This window comes from Pan paniscus, chromosome 19 (genome assembly GCF_029289425.2).
Source record: "Pan paniscus chromosome 19, NHGRI_mPanPan1-v2.0_pri, whole genome shotgun sequence".
NCBI lineage: Eukaryota > Metazoa > Chordata > Mammalia > Primates > Hominidae > Pan > Pan paniscus.
The window spans coordinates 17648285-17672550 of record NC_073268.2 but is presented as its reverse complement, the minus strand read 5'-3'; the positions used below and the strand labels follow the sequence as shown (position 1 = coordinate 17672550).

General features: G+C 36.9%; 1 protein-coding gene across 25 annotated transcripts in view; it reads left to right on the top strand.

Annotated features, from left to right (window-relative positions):
* Positions 1–24266, top strand: part of EFCAB13 (EF-hand calcium binding domain 13) — an 87274-nt gene that overhangs the window by 18493 nt on the left and 44515 nt on the right. For all 25 annotated transcript variants that reach the window (XR_008621581.2, XM_055100928.2, XM_055100919.2 and 22 more), the window contains 6 exons: positions 187–298; positions 2428–2558; positions 3282–3364; positions 6070–6213; positions 7980–8054; positions 19243–19386. Coding sequence is in view for 24 of the 25 variants with exons in the window: in XM_055100928.2 (XP_054956903.1) it covers positions 187–298; positions 2428–2558; positions 3282–3364; positions 6070–6213; positions 7980–8054; positions 19243–19386 (689 nt within the window). In the remaining variant the exon portion in view is untranslated. The remainder of the gene's footprint in view (positions 1–186; positions 299–2427; positions 2559–3281; positions 3365–6069; positions 6214–7979; positions 8055–19242; positions 19387–24266) is intronic.

Sequence of the window (24266 nt, the reverse complement as noted above, 5' to 3'; positions counted from 1 at the left end):
CAAAAATAATAAGGGATGGGAACAGGGATGGGATATAGATGGAATAGGATTGACCACTGTTGAAACTGGGTAATGGGATTCTGTATACTTTTGTATATGTTAGAAAATTTCCATAATTAAAAGTTGAAAAGAATAAGAAAAAGCAAAAAGAAATTCAAGAATGATTCCAATTTCTGTGTCATTTAGATTGGAAACATCAATAATCCTTTGTGGAGAAGAAAAGTCCTCTGATTTTTCAGGAGAAAAAAAAGTTGGGAGAAAGAGTTTACAAGTACAACAGCACAGCAAAAGAACTGAGGTAAATAAAGATTTGGAAATTTTTCTTTTACCTTCAAGTATTTTCCTTAGCCCTCAAACATTCCCTTATATTTTTTAGTCCAAGTGTTGAAATGTCACAGTCTTAAATATCACTACCTGGTCTTGCTCCTCCTCTTCTGTTCTTAATTCTCCTTTTTCTTCTCCTTAAAAAAAAATAGAACAAGGAATCTTTTCAGGAATTTATGAAAAATTTGCGTTTTTTCCCTATTAAACTTATTTTTTGTCTTTTTTACTGTGCTCTCTGCTAACATTTTTGCTTTTTTAACAGGAACCCTAGGTGTTCTTTGGTTTGTGGCAGCATAACTCCAATCTCTGCCTCCATCTTCCCATGAGTCTTCACATGGCCTCTTTTCCTGTGTCTGTATCTCATCTCCTTCCTTTCTCTTACAAGCACGTCTGTCATTGTATATTTCATTTCAAGATCTTAACTTGATTACATCTGCAAATACATTTTCTCCAAATAAGGTGACATTCACAGGTTTCAGATATTAGAACATAGAATATCTTTTTGTGTAGTCACTCACTATGGTATACTTAGAGGTATATATCCTTTTTTCCCCTCTGTCTTAGTATTTGCTGTGCTTCTTAAATCTGAGAATGCATGCCTTTCTTCAATTCTGGAAAATTCTAATATGTTATCTTTTAGAGTATTTCCCCTCTTTCAATCTCTTTACTGTCCCTTTGTATCTTCTATTAGATGTGTATTAGATTTTGTCATCCTGTTTTCTATATTCTTTAATATTGCTTCATATTTTTTGTCTATTCTGTCTCTCTATTTTGTTCTTGGTAATTTCTCCCCATCTACTTTCTAGTTCACTTATTCTTTATCTAGCTGAATCTAATCTATAGTTTAACCTTTCCTCTGAGATTTTAATTTCAGTGATTCTATTTTTTACCTCCAGAAATTTTATTTGATGGTTCTTAAAATATGCCCTGTGTCATGTTTTTTGCTCATATTCTATAGTTATTTCAAGATTGGTATCTGATCAATTCACTGTATGAAATTCTTGGGGGATCTAAATGTTGTGTTTGTTGTTTTGTCTGATTCTCACTCATGTTAACTTGTTCTTTGGGTGTTATATATATTTTGTACATTCTTTCATATATAGTTGATCTAAATCTGTGGGAATCTTCAGTTTGCCCTTCTTCAAGAGAATTTTTAAAAAGAAAATTTGCTTTTGTCTTTGCCATGCACTTCAGAAGTGTTACAAATCTGAGGTCATTTTAAATGAATTTTTTGGTTTCTGTTTCCCTGGCCCATATATTTAGTGTAGATTTGAGTTCCAAACTCATGTATGTAGAGTTATGATTATGACTAATCAGGAGGAATAGTCTTTCTTTTTTTCTAACCTGGAGCTGGGATAGAGACATGTTTTAATCATACTTTTTCTCTGGGGAATAAGTTTTTTCCTTCCCCACTCTTGCTGAAAACATTGTCTTTTGAAGATTTTGGTTCCGTGTGGCATCTCAGTACCAATTCCTGTCAATCTTGTGTAACGTGAGAGTCTTTTTTCCACATCTTGCATGGTCATTAAAACTCAATGCTCAGGGTTCCATGTAAAAGTGAAGACACCTGTAATTAGAATTCTTATTTTTCTGAAGTGCTACTTTCCTATCCACCTAGTACTTGCCTTTTTGGAATCATGTTTATACATGCAATCTTAAGTGGATAATCTACTCAATGATAGGGATAATCGAAAACAAAATTACCTGTATCATTTGAATAACTGTGTTGATTCTCCACATTGCACTTAAGTCAAAGCCTTTATATGTAGCCTAGAGTCTGGTGGCTGAGTCTTTTTGTTCTCTCTATACCATAGGTTTTCCCTGCTTTGTAAAACCCATTACTATATATTTACCAAGTATTAATGACATGATTAACTGCATACTTAAGAAAACCATGGCTTTGCAAAAGAACATTGCATAGTTTATTAAAATTTTAGTTTATATTAAATGTAATTTAATTACAAAAGGCAATTTTACACCAGAAGCATAATTAATGAGGAGCCAAGGTATGATTAATTATCTTTCAAGAGTTGTATCATCCAAGAATGCTGAATTACCAGTGTCACTCACCTCAGGCACCAACATACTTGCATTTGGCTCTAGATTATCCCTCCTTTTCTGAAGCTGTCAAAGGAGAAGGTGACAAGGAAAGAAAACTCTTTATGCAAGTTGCCGAATCAGTACAGCGTTCACAAGACTTCATCACCTCTTTGTACATCTTCTGCAATTACTCGGTATTTAAATCCTTGTACTCTATTTTTTAAATGTTGGGTTCAGACTTGGGTGTTTCCCTCCAGAATCATTTATCCCTTCCACATAAAGAATATGAAGTAGTTTATGCTAATTATGCTGTTAGGATTGTGTAGAGATAAGAGCACTGTATATGGAATTGGAAGACTTAGATTTGAGTCCTGATTGACCTAACATGCTTAGACTTTTGTAAAATTTACATCTCTGGGCATCACTTTCCACATCTGTATAAGGATCTTGTACTAAATGAACTCTTAAGATGTCTTCCAACACTAACATTATATGATTTCAGCAATTTACATGTTATAGTATTAGATAAATCATCTTTTCCAGACATTTTTCCTGATAGGTGATGGAATCTGAGATTCTTTGGCTGTTTAAAGATGTTCTTGTTTGCTTTATTATAATAACTTTCTTAAAAATTTGCTGTGACTTGGATTAAGAATAGGAAAAATTGGACCACAGTCGAAGGATAGTAGGTCATGGGCACTATTTGCAGACTAGGGTGAATTCTGCTTTATAGAAAAATATCTCGAAAAGAAATAAGGTGAGACTTCTGAAGTGAAGAATATGGAATTTTCCATAACTTGGACAGTCTTCAAGAAAGGTTCTTATGAATCTCAGACTATTGGTAAGTTTGCTAATATTTTAAAATGGAATTTGCATATTTTCATTGCCACTTTCTAATATGGCTGTTTCTTTGACAGGGAAAAGGAAATGCTGTCTAACCTCTACATGACATTATATGATGAAGTAACCCATGGATATTTACACTCAAAAGAATTAAGTGGTAATAAGAGGTTCTTAAATTTCTTGAATACATTTCCTGGTTATGTGCTTTTTAGGAATTGTTTCAGCAGTTAGTGCCTCTTCATCTACTCCTAATGGCTTATGGTATCAACTGACAATACATGATATGGCAAATGCTGCGGGCTGTGAGGAAGCAAAAGTAGATAGTTTAATCCATAAATATCTTTGGTTGTATTGGTAAGATAGGGAAAATATAATATGGAGCTTATACTAGTTCAAATGTATTTTTTGGAAAAATGTCTGCATATTACATCCCATGGATAAATTAGTAAGTGCTGGAGTCACTGATATCACTGGAATTTAGTCTTTGGTATCTTAATATTAAGGCTTATACTACCCTTCACTCCTTCATGACACTGACCTCTCCCGTATCTTGGGTTTCTCCTTTATACTTATGGAATAATTTCACTTAGTTTTCCTTTTACCTTAACTCTGGTTGTCATATTGTGTATCTTAGTGTCCAAATGGGTGATTCATACTTCTGGAGCTTCACACGTTCAAAACCAATAATTTTACCTTGATTCCCCTGACCAACACTGATGGCCACAAATTACACATTGTCATTATGTGAAAATCTCAGACTTCAATGTCTTATTCTTCACTCACAATCTCTTATACTTCCAGCTCTTTTTATTTAGAATTTTATTTCCTTGACCTCTCCATTTGATGCCACTATGATTGTATGATTTCCAACCTCAGCTGCCCTTAGCACCAGTTGGTATTCCCTTTAAGTTTTGGTGTGATCTCTCCTGTTTCCTTTGGTATCTATTCCAAACCTTCACTACTCTCCTCAAATACTCAATTATGTCACCTATCCAACTTTAAACATTTAAAAATGTTTTACTTAATTAAAATAAAATTAAAACTTGCTAGTCTGAAATCTATGAAACTGAATCTTTTCTCCCCTATTTCTTTTGAAAAAAATTTTATTGTGGTAAAAATATTTAACATGAGATCTACCCTCTTAACAGATTTTAAAAATGTAAGTTATTCTTATCTATAGGCACAATATTGTACAGTATTTCTATAGAACTTATTCATCTTGTGTAACTGAAATTTTATACTCACTGATTAGCAACTCACTATTTCCTCATACCCCCTGCTCCAGGCAACTACAATTCTATTCTTTGTTCCATAAGTTTGACTATTTTAGATGCTTTATATAATTGGAATTCTGTAGTATTTGTCCTTGTGTAACTGGCTTATTTCACTTAGCATAACGTCCTTCATATTCATTCATGTTATTACATATTACAGGATTTTCTTCTTTTTAAAGGCTGATTGATATTCTGTCATATGTATATAACGTACTTCACCCCCCCCTATTTATCTGACATTTAGGTTGTTTCCACAGATATTTAGATTGTTTTCCATAGGTTGGCTATTGTGAATAGTACTGCAGTGAACAGGGGAGTACTACTGTCTCTTCAAAATCCTGGTTTTAATTCTTTTGGATAAATACCCAGAAGTGGGATTACTGGATCATGTGGCTTTGCTTTTTCATGGAGAGTTAGTAAGGGCTGTTGGGAAGCTTCCTAAACTCCTTGATATTCTTACCTACAAACAACATTCATATCCTTTCATCTTGTCTCATTGGAAAAGGTGCCCTTTCACCAGATAATCCTTTCATTTCTTGATTTTCTTCTGCTTTCTCAAGGCCTATGCTTTGCTAATTTTATACTCAATATTTTTTCAGAGAAGCCTTTTGAAGGAGTTGTTTTCATTAGTTGCTGAATTTTCTCACTTCCCATTTCATGGAAATCTGGCTTCCACCTCCAAAATTCTACTAAAACTTATTTTATTAAAGCCATTATTATCAACTCTTTAGTCATTATTTTGTATTTATCACTGTTAGGGCTAGGTGAGGTGGCTCATGCCTGTATTCCCAGCACTGCGGAAGGCCAATGTGGGAGGATCATTTGAGACCAGGAGTTCAAGACCAGCCTGGGCAATATAGTGAGATCCCATGTCTACAAAAAATAACAAAAACAAAAAATTAGTTGGGCATGTTGGCACACAGCGGTAGTCCTAGCTACTGGAGAGGCTGAGGTAGGAGGATTGTTTAAGCCCAGGATTTCGCGACAGGAGTTTGAGACTGCAGTGAGCCATGATCGCACTACTGCATTCCAGCCTGGGCAACAGAGAAACTCTGGCTCTAAAAAGACAAACAAAAACAGCACTATCATCAATTGCCTCTTTTCTGAAAATAAAGTGTAGTATCCACTGAACCAAAAAATTCAGTTCAATAGACATTTTTTTGAGAATTTCTTAATTAGGCACTAGAAACAGAAGAATGAAAAATCTTGCTCCATAGAAGCTGACAGTTTAGTGAGGGATATTGACATGCAAGCAATCATAATACCAAGGGCTTTCACTGAGATACATAGTAAGTGCTATGGGAACACAGAGGAAAAATTTACCATTCCTAGGGCAAGTTGTGGAAGCCTTTGCCTATGTGCCCTTGTGTGACTTGTCTGACAGTTTCTGAAAGTTCTTTAGGAAACAGGTTGAAAGATTTGAATATTAAAAGATTGAAGAGGGTGGGGTAAAAAAGAAACAAGTTTGAAAGGCTGAAAACACAGATTGGCTCCCTTTTTAGTGATTATTATTTTTTTGAGAGTGGGGGGAATAAGGATAATTATTCTTTTTGATTAATTAACTAAATGTTTTGTTATGTGTGTGCAGCACTTCATAAAGCCTGTAAAATTTTTAGTAAAATTCGAAGTGGTAAGATTTATGTGAATGATCTTCCAGTGATCCTTTGCATCTTGAGAATTTCTATAAGTGATTTAGAAATGCGACAGGCACTAAAGACTGTTGATATTGATGGTAAGTTTTATCTTTTCAGTATTAGTTTAAGGGTCTGCAATCATAAATATGTTTGTCAGATTAATTACAAATGATAGGAAAGCTAAACCTTAAAATATATTGTAAAAACATCATTTTTGGTCATATTGTATGTTACAAAACATTTTTACATGTTACAAGAACATTACTTACAATAATGATATTGAAAATTGGCCTCAGGTTTATGTAATTGGATTGATTAATTACTAGACTGGATTATGGCGTATTCTCATTATTGTTCCACGCATGGTCTAATCTTATTTAGTTACGTAATTTAAATAATGTAATAAATACTTGACCCAACCACCCAAAATAAAAAGTAGGACCTTGTCAATAATTTACATCCAACTGTAAACTTTCCTAAGCAACCTATTATTCTGTTTTCCCCAACCTGAGGTAAGAATTATCTTGAATCCTATATTCATTATTCTCTTATTTTTCTGTTTAAATAGTATTATTGTTATGGATAGGTATTTTTGTAAAATAGTTCAAAAATTTTAGTTGTTCAAAAAACTTTAGTAAACAGTTTTTCATGATGTATATAATCTTTTGTTTTTCCCCTTAATATTATATGACTAAGATTTATTCATATTGTTGTATACTGCTTTTTTTGTATGCTCTTGCTCTTGCCACCCTTGAATTGATCAGCCTTTAAAAATTATGGTTGTTCTAATAGATACACAGTTATTATCTGATTGTGGTTTTAATTTGCATTTCCTGAATGATTAAATAATGTTGAATATCTTTTCATGTGCTTGTTTGCCATTTGTATATTTTTTGCCCATTGAAAAATTGTGTTCTTATTATTGTATTTTGAGATTCTTTATATATTCTGAATATAAGTCCTTTATTGGATATGTGATTCGTAGATATTTTATTCCATTCTGTTGCTTGTCTTTTTATTCTCTTAAGAATGTTTTTAGAAAAGGAAAAATTCATACTTTTGATGAAGTCCAGTCTGCAATTTTTTTCTTTCATGAATTGCTTTTGATATCTTATCTAAAAGATCTTTGCCAACCCAAAGTCACAACAATATCAGAAAACAAGTCAAAGTAGTTCATTAAAATTTGGACAGATGTTTCACTGTTTTTGAAAGAAAGGAGAACCAGAACCCACTCTCAAGTTGTTACACTGAAGAAGTGGAGACAGACAACTTGATAGACTTTTCAGTATTGGAGAAAGTGCTTCTGTGGTATGGAAGTGAGAACAACCAAGCCTTGTCATTTCCTCTGCAGACAATTGGAAGCACTGAAGTATTCCTCTGTAGGCTATTTCTGCTCAGATGACATTAAATTGAAATATAGATTTATACTTGTTTTCTTCGTGACATAGATAACATCACTGATGTAAATAAACCCTGTCAAAGTTGGGCTCGTTTATTTAATGACAGGAGAAGATGAATTCATAGTTATTTAACTTGAAGAATCTTGAAGAACTACAAATATAAAAATTAGTCTTGAGCAAAGAGCACTGCAGTATCTATAGTACTAGTCCCATAGCATTCTTATTACTGCTGGAACACTATTTACTACCTAATTACAATATGTAAATTTTTTTCTGGTAAATATTCTTTTTACATTCTATATATAATGTCGACTGCTCTGTGTATAGATAATAGTATTCTAATGTCATTAGTTAATTCTATTTACATTTTTAGTTGCCACTTTTATCTTATGTTCTTAGTGAGTTTGCTAATAATGTTTGCTGATGGAGTTTTTTTCACTTCTGTTTTGGAACCATTTTTATAGTTAATGGAATGCTGGATTTTTCAAATTTCCTTAAAGCTGTGGCTGATGTTTCTTATTTGGTCTCTCAGAATCCAGGTAAAAAAGACTTCTTCAAAAGTATAGAAGATAATACTTTTGTAACTGATTTTGGGGTTGGGAGGGGTGGTATTTTATATATGAATTAATTTATATTTTACAAATCTCCCACTAGTGTAGGCTGAGAAAAATGAGGAGTGAATTTTGTCATAAAAGGCATTACAAAACCTGGATTATACTGCCCCAATATTCAAACATTCTATCTCTAATCTCTAGTTTTCCTGCACATTAACTGCTAGACTAATTCTCTTAAAATACTATTTTCACCATGTCATTTTCCTGCTCAAGAATTTAGATGCTCTTCCTATTATCAAATGAGTCTATAGAGGCCAAACTCTCATGCTTAGCCTCCTCACCCCTTCATAATTTTGTTCACCACTCTTCCCTTTATCACAGAACCTTTCCCAGGCAAGAACCACATACTCGTTAGTCATAAATCTCCATACATGCCAATATAATTATTACTCCCACGCCTTTGTTTGTGTGTGTGTGTGTGTTTTTTTTTCTGTTGAAATCTCTCATCTGTTTTCTTCTTCATCCTTAACAGTACTTTCTTCCTTTTGCCAGGAGTCTTGAAAGTGGTTGGAAAGGGTATTCGTATTAATGGTAGAAACAGTACCTCCAAAAACATGAAATCTGTGGTGTTCATGACCTGATGTTAGCAATTCTTCTCTTCCTCCATTAGGCGATATCAAGTTCTTATGCTCGGTCCTTGGAATTATATAATTTTATTTTTTATTTGTATAAATTTAAGGGGTGCAAATGCAGTTTTGTTACAAGATATATTGCATCCTGGTAAAGTCTGGCTTTTAGTGTAACCATTATTCGAATAGTTATATATTTTACTTATTAAGTAATTTTTCATCCTTCACCCCCTTCCCACACTTCCAAGTCTCCAGTAACTATTATTTCATGCTCTATGTCCATGTGTACACATTTGGCTCCCACCTATAAATTTGGCTCCTACCTATAAATGGCTTTCATTATCTTAAGTGAAACAAGTCAGAAACAGAAAGTCAGATAGTTAATAGTTTCATCCATGTTGCTGTAAAATATGTTATTTCATTCTTTTCTGTGGCTGACTAGTATTCCACTGTGTGTGTGTGTGTGTGTGTGTGTGTGTGTGTGTGTGTGTGCCACGTTTTCTTTATCCAGTCATCCATTGATGGACACTTAGGTTGATTTTATGTCTTTGCTATTGTGGATTGTGCTGTGATAAACATATGAGTGTAGGTATCTTTTTGAGATAATGGTTTCTTTTCCTTTGGGCATATATACCTAGTAGTGGAATTGTTGGATCATACAGTAGTTCTATTTTTAGTTCTTTGAGAAATCTCCACACTGCTTTCCATTTTTTCATAATGCTCGTTTGGCCATTTATATATCTTCTTTTGAAAAATGTCTATTCATGTCATTTGCCCACTTTTTAACAGGATTATTTGTTGCTTTTGTTGTCTTTGATCTGTTTGAGTTCTTGGTACATTCTGGATATCAGTCCTTGTTGGATGCATAGTTTGCAAATATTTTCTCCTATTCTTCAAGTTGTCTGTTCATTCTGTTGATTATTTCTTTTGCTGTGCAGAAGCTTTTTAGTTTAGTTGTCTCATTTGTCTTTTTTTGTTGTTGTTGCTTGTGCTTTCGAGTTCTTAGTCATGAATTCTTTGCCTAGACCAATGTCAGTAAGAGTTTTCCTTGGGTTTTCATGTAGTTTTTTTTTTTTTTTTTAGATGGAGTCTCGCTCTGTTGTCCAGGCTGGAGTGCAGTGGTGCGATCTTGGCTCACTGCAAGCTCTGCCTCCTGGGTTCACACCATTCTCCTGCCTCAGCCTCCCATGTAGCTGGGACTACAGGTGCCCGCCACCACGCCTAGCTAATTTTTTTGTATTTTTAGTAGAGACGGGGTTTCACCGTGTTAGCCAGGATGGTCTCGATCTCCTGACCTCATGATCCTCCCACCCCGGCCTCCCAAAGTGCTGGGATTACAGGCGTGAGCCACCACGCCCAGCCTCATCTAGTATTCTTAAAGCTTCAAGTATTACATTTAAGTTTAGATCCATCTTGAGTTGATTTTGTATATGGTGGGAGATAGGGGTCCAGTTTCATTCTTCTGTGAATGGCAATCCAATTTTCCCTTTACCATTTATTGAAAAGAGTGTCCTTTCACCAGTGTATGTTTTTGTCAACTTTGTCAAAGATCAGGTGGCTATAGATATGAAGCTTCATTTCTGGGTTCTGTTTTCTGTTCCACTGATTTATGTTTCTACTTTTATAGCAGTACCATGCTGTTTTGGTTACTATTATAGTATAATTTGATGTCAGGTAATGTGATGTCTCCAGCTTTGTTCTTTTGTTTAGGATTACATTGGCTATTTGGGCTCCTTTAGTTCCATGTAAATTTTAAGGTTATTTTTTCTATTTCTGTGAAAAATGACATTGGTATTTTGATGGAGATTGCACTGAATCTGTAGATTGCTTTGGGCAGTATGGTCATTTTAATGATATTAAGTGTTTGATCCATGAGCATGGGATGTTTTTCCATTTGTTTGTGTTCTCTATAGTTTATTTCATCACTGTTTTGTAGTTTTCCTTGTAGAGATCTTTCACCTCTTTGGTTAAATGTATTCCTAGGTACTTTGTTTTTTGTAGCTAAGCTAAATGGCATTGCCTTCTTGATTGGTTCTCAGCTTGATACTAGTGTATAGAAATGCCACCGATTTTTGTATGTTGATTTTATCTACTTAAACATTACCAAATTTGTTTATCAAATCTCAGGGTTTTTTGGGAGGAGTCTTTAGGGTTTTCTCAGTATAAGATTATATCATCAGCAAACAGACATAATTTGACTTTCTCTTTTCCAACTTGGATGCCTGTTACTTTTTTTTCTCTTGCCTGATTGCTCTGGCTAGGGCTTCCAGTAATATATTCAATAGGAGTGGTGAAAGTAGGCATCCTTGTTTTGTTTTGGTTCTTAGGGGGAATGCTTTAAACATTTCCCCATTCAGTAGGATGTTGGCTGTGGGTTTGTCATATATGGCCTTTATTATTTTGAGGTATGTTCCTTTTATAGTGAATCAGATTGTATATTTATTTATTTATTATTTATTTTTTTATTTTTTGAGATGGTGTCTTGCTGTGTCATGCAGGCTGGAGTGCAGTGGCACAATCTTGGCTCACTGCAACCTCTGCCTCCCGGGTTCAAGGGATTCTCCTGTCTCAGCCTCCCAAGTAACTGGTACTACAGGCGTGCACCACCATGCCTGGCTAAATTTTTGTATTTTTAGTAGAGATGGGGTTTTACCATGTTGGCCAGGCTGATGTCGAACTCCTGACCTCAAGTGATCCGCCTGCCTTGGTCTCCCAAAGTGTTGGAATTACAGGTATGAGCCACTGCACCCAGCCCAGATTTTATTTTGTTAGAATCAAGGATATGTGAATGTGATAGTCTTTATAGAACTGGATTAGCAAGTAAAGGGCAATAAAAACTCTTCAATACTTATTTACTCATTTATGTAATAAACATTAATATGCCTATATATGCAGCAGTGAACAATATAGATATGATGCTTGGCTTGCTTTTTCTTTTTGGCATTTTGATAGACTCCATGGCATTAGGATTTTCCTGGTTCTCTTTTATCTACTTGGTTTTTGACTTACATTTTTTTTCTTGTTTCAGTTTCATGTAGTTCTTCTCTGATCTTGGTTATTTCTTTTCTTCTGCTGGGTTTGGGTTTGGTTTGTTCTTGTTTCTCTAGTACCTTGAGGTGTGACCTTAGATTGCCAATTTGTGCTCTTTCAGACTTTTTGATGTAGTCATTTTATGCTATTAACTTTCCTCTTAATACTGCTTTTGCTGTATCCCAGAGGTTTTGATAGGTTGTGTCACTATTATTGTTCAGTTCAAAGATTTTTTAAATTTCCATCTTGATTTCATTGTTGACCCAGTGATTATTCAGGAGCAGATTATTTAATTTCCCTGTATTTGCATGGTTTTGAGGGTTCCTTTTGGAGTTGATTTCCAGTTTATTTCACTGTAGCAAGAGTACTTGCTGTAATTTTAATTTTCTTAAATTTGTTGAGGCTTGTTTTGTGGCCTACCATATGGTCTATCTTGGAGGATGTACCATGTGCTGATGAATAGAATTCATAGTCTGCATTTATTGGGTAGAATGTTCTGTAAATTTCTGTTAGGTCAATTTTTTTTAGAGTATAGTTTAAGTCCATTGTTTCTTTGTTGACTTTCTGTCTTGATGACCTGTCTAATGCTGTCAGTTGAGTATTGAAGCCCCCTACTACTGTTGCTGTCTGTCTCATTTCTTAGGTCTAGTAGTAACTGTTTTATAAATTTGGGAGCTCCAGTGTTAGGTGCATATATATTTAGGATTATGATATTTTCCTGTTGGACTAGTCCTATTATTATATAATGTCCCTCTTTGCCTTTTTAAACTGCTCTTGCTTTAAGTTTGTTTTGTCTGATACAAGAATAGCTACTCCTGCTTGCTTTTGGTGTCCATTTGCATGGTGTATCTTTTTCCACCCCTTTACCTTAGGTTTATGTGAGTGAGTCCTTAAGTGTCAAGTGAGTCTCTTGAAGACAGCAGATACTTGGTTGGTGAATTCTTATCCATTCTGCCATTCTCTGTCTTTTAAGTGGAGCATTTAAATCATTTACATTCAATGTTAGCGTTGAGATGTGAGGTACTATTCTATTCATTGTGCTATTTGTTGACAGAATATCTTGGGTTTTTTTCTTGTGTTATTGTTTTATAGGTCCTGTGAAATTTATGCTTTAAGGAGATTCTATTTTGGTGTATTTTGAGGATTTGTTTCAAGATTTAGAGCTCCTTTTAGCAGTTCTTTTAGCAGTCAGTAGTGCTGGTTTGGTAATGGCAAATTCTCTCAGCATTTGTTTGAAAAAGACTGTATTTTTCCTTCATTTGTGAAGCTCAGTTTCACTGGATACAAAATTCTTGACTGATAATTGTTTTGTTTAAGGAGGCTAAAGATAGGACCCAATCCTTTCTAGCTTGTAGGGTTTCTGCTGAGAAATCTGCTGTTAATCTGATAGGTTTTCCTTTATAGGTTACCTGATGCTTTTGCCACACAGCTCTTAAGATTCTTTCCTTCATCTTGACTTTAGATAACCTGATGACTATGTGCCAAGGCAATGATCTTTTTGCGATGAATTTCTCAGGTGTTCTTTGAGCTTTTTGTATTTGGATGTCTAGATCTCTGACAAGGCCGGGGAAGTTTCTCTTGATTATTCCCTCAAATATGTTTTAACAAACTTTCAGATTTCTCTTCTGCTTTGGAAACACCAATTATTCTTAGGCTTGGTCATTTAACGTAATCCCAAACTTCCTGGAGGCTTTGTTCTTTTTTTTTTTTTTTTTTTTTTTTTTTTTTTTGAGACAGAGTCTCGCTCTGTCACCAGGCTGGAGTGCAGTGATGCGATCTCGGCTTACTGCAACCTCTGCCTCCCAGGTTCAAGTGATTCTTCTACCTCAGCCTCCCGAATAGCTGGGACTACAGTTGCGCGCCACCAAACCCAGCTAATTTTTGTATTTTTAGTAGAGACGGGGTTTCACCAGGTTGGCCAGGATGGCCTCGATTGCTTGACCTCATGATCCGCCTGCCTTGGCCTCCCAAAGTGCTGGGATTACAGGCATGAGCCACTGCACCCAGCAGTGCTGGGTGCATTCATTTTAAAAAATGCTTTCTTCTTTGTTTTTGTTGCCTCGGGTTAATTAGAAAGCCTTGTCTTCATGCTCTGAAGTTTTTTCTTCTACTTATTTGATTCTATTACTGAGACTTTGCAGCACATTTTGCGTTTCTCTAAGTGTGTCCTTCATTTCCAGAAGTTATGATTGTTTTTTATTTATGTTATTTCACTGGAGATTTTCCCATACATATCCTGTATCTTTTTTTTTTTTTTTAAGTTAGACTTCACCTTTCTGTGGTGCCTCCTTGATTAGCCTAATAATTGACCTTCTGAATTATTTTTCTGGCAATTCAGAGATTTCATCTTGATTTGCATCCATTGCTGCTAAGCTTTTGAGTGTGATCTTCTGGAGATGTAAAAGAACGTTGTTTTGTCATATTACCAGAATTGTTTTTCTGGTTCCTTCTCATTTGGGTAGACTATATCAGAGGGAAGCTCTGGGACTCAAGGGCTGCTGTTCAGATTCTTTTGTTCCTCAGGGTGCTCCCTTGATTTGGTGCTTTTCTCCTTCCCCTAGGGGCTTCCTGAGACATAGGGCTTCCTGGACAAGGGGCTTCCTGAGAGCCAAACTGCAGTAATTGTTATTTCTCTTTTGGATCTAGCCACCCAGTGGAGCTACCAGGCTCCAGGCTGGTACTGGAGAGTGTCTGCAAAGAGTCCTGTGATGTATTCCATCTTCAGGTCTCTCAGCCGTGAATACCAGCACCTGCACCAATGGAGGTAGCAGGGGAGTGAAGTGGACTCTATTAGGGTCCTTGGTTGTATTTTTGTTTAGTGTGCTGGTTGGCCTCCAGCCAGGAGGTGGCACTTTCAAGAGCACATCAGCTGCAGTAGTATAGGGAGATTACAAGCTTGCCCTAGGGTCAGGTGGTGGGCAGGGCCATAGAGCTCTTAAGAGATTATGTTCTTTGTCTTCTGCTACCAGGATTGGTAGCGAAAGACCATCAGGTGGGGCAGGTTAGGCATGTCTGAGCTCAAACTCTGTTTGGGTGGGCCTTGCTGCAGCTGCTGTCGGGGTGAAGGTGTGGTTCCCAGGCCAATGGAGTTATGTTCCTGGGAGGATTATGGCTGCCTCTGCTGCCTGACAGGTCGCCAGGGAAGTGGGGGAAAGCCAGCAGCGATAGGCCTCACCCAGCTTCCACGCAGCCCACAGTCTGAAAGACTGGTTTCACTCCCACTGCGCTTCACCTATAGCACCGAGTTTATTTCCAGGCAGGCGGTGAGCAGGGATGAGAACTTGTCCCAGCCTACAAGCCTCCCCACTGAGAAAGCAAGCCGACTCACAGTTACTTGCCCATCCCACAGAGCCTGCAAGGGCATCCACCTCCTTGAAGGGGTCTTTGGATTCTCTTGGCTTTCCTGATATGTTCCTGCAGTAGTTCTTGGAGCAAAAGTTCACGATGTGAGTGTCTACTAACTGACTACTTTTTAAATCACAACTTAGAATAGCTTATTTACTTTCCTGTATTTCTTGATTTTTCAAGTCCTGGTTTCCTATTTTGACGTTTTGATAATTCATTTTGCCTTGACAAAGCATAAATTACTATTTTATACTCCAGGCTGGAGTGCAATGGCGCGATCTCGCTCACTGCAACCTCTGCCTCCCTGGTTCAAGCAATTCTCCTGCCTCAGCCTCCTGAGTAGCTGGGATTACAAGCGCACACCACCACGCCCAGCTAATTTTTGTATTTTTCATAGAAGTGGGATTTCACCATGTTGGCCAGGCTGGTCTCGAACTCCTAACCTCAGGTGATCCACCTGCCTCGGCCTCCCAAAGTTCTGGGATTACAGGTGTGAGCCACTGTGCCCTGCTACAAAACATAAATTATATGTATGTATCTGTGGTCAGTACTTAGGAGTCCAAACACACATATAAATCTATAGTCAGAAAAAAATGTAAGTTGAGTTCCAGACAGTAGGGAAAAATGATGGATAGGAGGCAGGACTAACTTGCAACTTTCACTCGGACAGACAGAGCAGTGTGTAGAGACCACTTTTTGAATCACAACTTAGAATAGCTTATTTACTTCCCTATATTCCTTGATTTTTCAAGTCCTGGTTTCCTATTTTGACCTTATTTTGTGTTTGTGGACAGTGTTCTGAGACTAATCAAGAACTCTCAGGTTTCTTTTGTTCCTTTTAAAAGAACACACATAATTCTTGAATATATTGTTTTAATAAAATAGCCAAGCAATATATGTGTATAAAGATGTGAAAGACCTTCTTTAACCCAAGATTGCTACAGTTTAATACTGACCTGAGAATTCTTTTTATATGCACATACATACATATAATTTATGTTTTGTCAAGGCAAAATGAGTTATCAATTACTAGGCAGAGTGGAAGCAAAGGACCTAGGTCTCATAGAAACTAGTAAAAAGATCAAGCATACAGTTAGAAATCAAGAGACTCCCTAGAGAAAAATAAAAGGGAAAAATGCAAATATCTTTTTCTTAAGAGAAAAAGAAATTTTGCCACCTTGTTTTGCAGGAACTATCTTGTTTAATTATATTTCTCAATTATGAAATTAGTAATCTTTTAATATAATTACTGGTCATTTATATATTTTTTCTATGAATTGCCTTTTCACATATACTTTTCATTTAAAAAACTGGGTTGTTCATCTCATTGATTTGTAGGAGTTTTCATATTCTGGCTATTAATCCTTTGTTATGTATGTTACAAATGTTTTCTTCTAGTCTGTTGTTTCTCTTTTAATTTTGAAATGGTGTCTTTGGTTTTTGGAATGGGACTGTTACATTTTATCACAAAATTTATTATTTTTTGTTTATGTCTTCTGAGTTTTGAGTTGTGCTTAAAGAGGCCTTTCTCACCTCAATAGTACACACATACATTTTCATCATGATTGTGGAGTACTGGTTTTCAATGCTCCAGGGAACCTGAAGATGGGTAGATGGGAATAGGGCAAGTTTAAATGCCACAAACCTCACTGTTCTTATTGAGACTCAGTCATTTTTCTTGAAGAAATTCCTCGGATAGCTGCAAGCCTTTGGCTTATTTTCAGAGTTTTGAAACAAGTTGGTTCTGATAATTTTTGCCAGAGTTCTCATTGCTTTTATGGAGCAGAGGGTTTCTGGAGGTCCCTTCCTCTGCTATTTTTGTTCACTTGATCAATAATGACTAGTTGAGACCAGGCATGGTGGCTCATGCCTGTAGTGCCAGCACTTTGGGAGGCCAAGGCGGGTGGATCACTTAAGCCCAGGAGTTCGAGACCAGCCTGGGCAACATGGCAAAAATCCATCTCTACAAAAATACAAAGAAATTAGCGGGGCATAGTGGTACGTGTCTGTAGTCCCAGCTACTCAACGGGCTGAGGTGGGAGAATCGCTTGAGCTGGGGAGGCAGAGGTTGCAGTAAGCCGAGATTGTGTGATTGCATTCCAGCCTGGGCTACAGAGAGATACCCTGTCTTTAAAAAAGAAAATTAATTAATTAAAAAAAAGACTAATCGAATGAACAAATAATGCCCAGTTTTTCCTCCTTGACTGTGCTTATCAAAGAACTTAGTAATCATTAGTTTATTATATGATGAATTTCAAGAAAATCTAGTCTGACTATAAATGATTTTCCGTCCGAAATTGATAATGGGAATTGTGTTTTTTTTTTTTTTGTCAAGGCTAATTAAGGGTTGTAGTGGTCAGGGAGGATATAAATTTAGCAGTTGGACACGGCTTTCAATCTGTTTAATTTTTTTTTTCAATTTTTTAAATTATTATTATACTTTAAGTTTTAGGGTACATGTGCACAATGTGCAGGTTAGTTACATATGTATACATGTGCCATGCTGGTGTGCTGCACCCATTAACTCGTCATTTAGCATTAGGTATATCTCCTAATGCTATCCCTCCCCCCTCCCCCCACCCCACAACAGTCCCCAGAGTGTGATGTTCCCCTTCCTGTGTCCATGTGTTCTCATTGTTCAGTTCCCATCTATGAGTGAGAACATGCGGTGTTTGGTTTTTTGTCCTTGCGATAGTTTACTGAGAATGATGATTTCCAATTTCATCCATGTCCCTACAAAGGACATGAACTCATCATTTTTTATGGCTGCATAGTATTCCAGGGTGTATATGTGCCACATTTTCTTAATCCAGTCTATCATTGTTGGACATTTGGGTTGGTTCCAAGTCTTTGCTATTGTGAATAGTGCCGCAATAAACAAACATGTGCATGTGTCTTTATAGCAGCATGATTTATAGTCCTTTGGGTATATACCCAGAAATGGGATGGCTGGGTCAAATGGTATTTCTAGTTCTAGATCCCTAAGGAATAGCCACACTGACTTCCACAATGATTGAACTAGTTTACAGTCCCACCAACAGTGTAAAAGTGTTCCTATTTCTCCACATCCTCTCCAGCACCTGTTGTTTCCTGACCTTTTTAATGATTGCCATTCTAACTGGTGTGAGATGGTATCTCATTGTGGTTTTGATTTGCATTTCTCTGATGGCCAGTGATGATGAGCGTTTTTTCATGTGTTTCTTGGCTGCATAAATGTCTTCTTTTGAGAAGTGTCTGTTCATATCCTTTGCCCACTTTTTGATGGGGTTGTTTATTTTTTTCTTGTAAACTTGTTTGAGTTCATTGTAGATTCTGGATATTAGCCCTTTGTCAGATGAATAGGTTGCGAAAATTTTCTCCCATTTTGTAGTTGCCTGTTCACTCTGATGGTAGTTTCTTTTGCTGTGCAGAAGCTCTTTAGTTTAATTAGATCCTATTTGTCAATTGTGGCTTTTGTTGCCATTGCTTTTGGTGATTTAGACATGAAGTCCTTGCCCATGCCTATGTCTTGAATGGTAATGCCTAGGTTTTCTTCTAGGGTTTTTATGGTTTTAGGTCTAACGTTTAAGTCTTTAATCCATCTTGAATTAATTTTTATATAAGGTGTAAGGAAGGGATCCAGTTTCAGCTTTCTACAAATGGCTAGCCAGTTTTCCCAGCAATCTGTTTCATTTTTAAGGAAGTTTTTTTTGTGGAAAATTATAATTTATCTGAATATTTTCTTTTTAAAATTAAAAATATACTGAGCTCTCTGATGTGACTCTAAAATTTTTAGAAAATGATAAAGTGATTTGGTGTTTATTTTAGTTAAATTGTTTTAAAATTATAGACTCTGACATTCAGAAGTAGATGTCTTGGGGACCCCCAGATTTGGTTCGCTAGTCAGGGCCATGCTGAATATTTCCTTCTGACTAGGTTCTTTTCAATTCATTTTATGTGCTAAGGCTTGTTAACATAAGAATATGAAATTCCTATGGAGAAATAAAAGACCAATGTTTTAACCACTATTATAAAGTTATTTTATATCAGTGGTTTACTTGTAGATAAATATTTATAAAACCCTGTGCTTATACAAAGTTATTTTCCCTTAGTAGGCTATTGACACAAAATCAACTCCTTTTCCAAGAAAAGCTGTTGATTCTCATGGTATAATAATTTCTTTTTTGCAGCATTCCAGGATGCCTTGAAGATTTTCTGTAGGATAAAAGGTGGTCGAGTTTCAACTGATGACGTGTTTGCTGTTTTGGATAGCATGGGTATCCCTATAAACCGTGAAATTTTAGAAGAAGTGACAAAACATACCTATATTGACAGTGAGTTATTTGCATTGAGATATATATGTCCATATATATGTGCATATATTTATACATTTTTTTCCGGATATCAATTTTGTTATCTGTCCTTTGCTTCTCTTTTTTTCTCCTGATTCTTACCTTTTGCCATTGACACTGTTTACTGGTGTCTATAGTAAGAAATAGTCTAGAAAAATTAAATGAGAGGTTTCTAAAATTGTTATAGTTTGGTATGTTTGGTTAAATAATAAAATGAATTTTAAAAAATTCAGCCTTACGTCTCTTTTCCAAGTCATTTCTGGTCTTTGTGGAGAAGTAGTTTCTTGTAGTATCAAGAGCATTGACTCCACAAGTTAGAAGACCTAAATTTCTTGAATTCTCAATTTTATTATGTAGCTTTGATTAAACAATTTTGCTATGCCCTTCAGTTGCTCTCTGCACAATGTGGATTGCTTTAAACATGATAAAAATATTTAGCAGGTGTTTTGTATTACATATTTACTTGTAACCAGAGGATGTCCTATCATAATTAGTGATTAATTGATTGATTCATTTGTTTTATTATTGTGGGCAGCAAGCCAACCAGGTGCCGAGGCAAGAGACTGAGGGCACGAGCTGTTCCAGTATAATAAAATATGTAAAATAAGTATAGTTATACTAGATATAGGTCTTTGATATGATTATATATGAATATCATTAATCATTAGTTTGTAGCAATTACTCTTTATTTCAATATTATAATAATCCTCGCTCTACAATCATAACCTAGGAAAAACCAGGCCATACAGAGATAGGAGCTGAGGGGACATAGTGAGAAATGACCAGAAGACAGGAGTGTGAGCCTTCTGTTATGCCTGGACAGGGCCACCAGAGGGCTCCTTGGTCTACCGGTAATGCCAACGTCTGGGAAGATGCCTGTTGCCAAGCGGACCGTGGTCTAGCGGTAGCGTCAGTGTCAATGAAAAACACCCGCTACTTAGCAGACTGGGAAAGGCAGTCTCCCTTTCCCCGGGGGAGTTTAGAGAAGACTCTACTCCTCCACCTCTTGTGGAGGGCCTGACGGAGGGCCTGACTGATGTCAGGCCTGCCCGCAGTTATCCGGAGGCCTAACCGTCTCCCTGTGGTGTTGTGCTTCAGTGGTCACACTCCTAGTCCGCCTTCATGTTCCATCCTGTACACCTGGCTCTGCCTTTTAGATAGCAGTAGCAAATTAGTGAAAGTACTAAAAGCAGAAATAATGGCGTAAGCTGTCTGTCTGTCTGTCTCTCTCTCTCTGCCTTGGCTGCCAGGCAGGGAAGGGCCCCCTGTCCAGTGGACACGTGACCCATGTGACCTTACCTATCAATGGAGATGGCTCACACTCCTTACCCTGCCCCTTTGTTTTGTATCCAATAAATATCAGCGCAGCCTGGCATTCGGGGCCACTACCGGTCTCCGCATCTTGGTGGTAGTGGTACCCCGGGCCCAGCTGTCTTTTCTTTTATCTCTTTGTCTTGTGTCTTTATTTCTACACTCTCTCGTCTCCACACACAGGGAGAAAACCCACTGACCCTGTGGGGCTGGACCCTACAATTATTTTATTATTTTTAGAGACAGTGTCTCACTCTGTTGCCCAGGCTGTAGTGCAGTGTTGTGATCATAGCTTGCTGTAATATTGACCTCCTAGGCTCAATAATCCTCCCACCTCATCTTCCTGAATAGCTAGGACTATAGGTGTGCACCATCATGCCACACTAATTTTTATTTTGTAGAGATGAGGTCTTGCTATGTTTCCTAGGCTGGTCTCAAACTTCTGGAAGCAAGTGATCCTCCTGCCTCAGCCTGCTGAGTAGCTGGAATTACAGGCATGAGCCACTGGGCCCAGCCTGATTCATTCACTTAATGAATCAGATAGTCAGTCATTTAATATCTACTATGCCTGGAACTGTGCTAGGTGATGCAAAGATGAATAAAACACACTTCTTTTTTTTTTTTTTTTTTGAGGGAGCTCACATTCAAGTGTGGAAAGAGTCAAGTAAACCGAAAATTAAAATGCTCCATGGCAAATACTATAATAGAGTGTACATAGGCTGCTAATTCATACTGGAAGCCTTAGGGAAAGATTATCAGAGGGGCTGATGTCTGAGCTAAATCTTGAAGGATCAGTATGAATTAAGTAGTTGAAGGTGGTAGCAAAGAGTGAGAAAAACATCTTAAGCCAAAGGAACAGTTTGTGTAAATATGGCAGAAAAATAATCAGACATGACATCTTTTTGAGTGGGCTTCCACTAGTTTTTGTCATTTATTAATGGTGGTTTTGTAGTGGGCTTTTGATTGCTGATATGTGGTCTGGAGATAGAATCAGGCCACATGGAGTTCTCTTAGGAAGTCAGGTATGGTGTGCTCTGGGGTGAGGCATGAGTGGAAGGATATGATGGGGTATGAAAATGTAAAATGGGGATTTTAAAGACTATTCTTAAGCCTTTAGGGCATGCCCTACCAGGAACAACAGAAATCATATATGAAACAGCTGCAGTACCTTGCTTTTTGGCTTATGGAGTTCTGGCCTGGGTCTCCAGGTCTCCTGCTTTATTTGGGGAGGTATATTGGACAAATGATACTAATTTTATAGAATTGTTATAGGAATTAAATATAAACATTTATCACACTGCTTGGCACCTAGAACAGACAGAAGGGTGAGGCAGAAACCTGAGAGTCATCCTTGGCAACTCTACTTCTCTATTCCTCATGCAATAGTTCCCTTATTTAAAGTCTTAGATACATCTTTTTAAAAACTTTTCTCCTTTTTTCTATATATAAGATAGATATCTCTTAAGTCTTTCTATTTCTCTCTCTCTTTTTTAACTCCACTCTGTCGCCAGACTGTAGTGCAGTGGTGTGATCTCGGCTCACTGCAACCTCCGACTCCCTGGTTCAAGTGGTTCTCCTGCCTCAGCCTCCGAGTAGCTGGGATTACAGGCACGTGCCACCACGCCCAGCTAATTTTTGTATTTTTAGTAGAGACAGGGTTTCACCATGTTGGCCAGGATGGTCTCGATCTCCTGACCTTCTGATCCACCTGCCTTGGCCTCCCAAAGTGCTGGGATTACAGACGTGATCTATTTCTCTTTATCTCCCTATCTTAGTCCAAGTTCACATAACCTTTCCTCAGGACCATTGCAGTTCATCCTAACAAGTATACCCCTATCCACTCTTATGTTCCTTTATACTGCAGCCATAATGATCTTCATTCAAATACGGGTCTGATCATGTTATTCTCCTCACATAAAATCTAATAATACCTCTTGGGATAAATAACTCTTTTAGTGTGGTTTACAGGGCCTTGTGGGTTCTGGCTTTTGCCCAGATCTTCAGCTTTATCTGAGACCATATTCTTCCTTGCTCTCTGTGCCTTCTTAGAGTTTCAACTATATACCATGCCCCTTCTTGCCAAATAGCTGTTGCATGTGTTCATTTCTCTTCCTTGAACCTTTTTCTCCCCTTAGGTAATTCCTACTTATACTTTAGATCCAAACTCAACTGTCTTTTCCTCAGGGATGTTTTCCCAGACCTCTCTGAGTAGGTCAGATTCTCATGTTATACACTCTTATAGCACTATTCGCAATTGAAATTTGTATTTTTGTTTGATTGACGTTGATATTTCAAATAAGACTGAGCATCAGGTGAGCAGATATCATGTCTGCTTTAGCTTAATATTGTATCTTCAGTACCTAGCATGGTGCTTATAGCACATATTAACCGCTCAACAAATATTTGTTGAATGAATGAATAATTCTGATTCCTCATGCCACATCTTCCAATCAGAAAGAACAAAATGTTCCTCATTTTATCATATGAATAAGCTGGCTGTAGTTTGAGACAAAATTCCTCATAAGGAAGGTCCTTATCTTTTGACCAGGAAAATAATCTTAATAGATATGTTAGATTATGAGAGTTAAAACATACTGAGAAACACCTAGATTGAGCAAAAAGATAAGATAAAGTACTGTACATAAGAAAGCAACAGGAATTTGAAATATAGTAGTGGCTCAGCAGTGGAGGAAGAAGATGGATAGAACCTAAGAGTGAGTGAGGATAGAGTACCCATAGAACTTTAGGACTATAGTATGTAGTTGCTTGCTGTGCTTCTTAAGAACTCCCTTACTCCCATCAATTGCAAATTACCAGTAAAAGTTGGTTATATACAATAGACTTGTATTAGTATTGTTGGTGGGGAGAGTTCAAGGATAAAGACCTATAGGTTCTATGTTCGATCTGCTTGGGGCAGAAAGAGGATTGTACCTGTAGAAGGTAATAATGTGAGTGAGATCAAGAGTCCATGGGAATAGAGAAACAAAGCAAAAATAAAAAGAGCACAAGTGACTCAGGAATCCTCAAATTTTGGTCAAGGTATTGATTTATGTTAGTATATGCTCTGGGGTCTGAGCTATTTTAATATTAAAGGAAACAACCCCAGGATGCCAAAAATTTTGGGTCACCCAGGTAGGAGATGTTAATTTTTCTGTAGCAGAATTTTGCAGTAAGGAATAATATAACACAGTCCTGCTAAAAGAAGACATAGCACTGCAGGTACTGTTCCAGCATCTTATTTTTGCATTTGGTATATTGTTGGAGATGATAGGTAGATAATATGTTCATCTTTATAGATGTTTGCAATGAGGGAGAAGGAATTAGCCCCCTGAAATTTTCAGGAAAGTCCAAGGAGGATTTGCTTTATTAAGATATGGCAAGAAGTGCCATATGGAAAATCAGCTGATGGCAGTTCTTAGAGGGTCAGGTATTTTGGTTTCTGAAATAGTGTATTGGTATAGCGGTTTTTTTTTTTCTCTCTCTCATGGAGGTTAGAGATCTGGAAATTGAACTGGGTGGGAAGTTGTGACTAGTGCAGTTTTTGCTAGAGG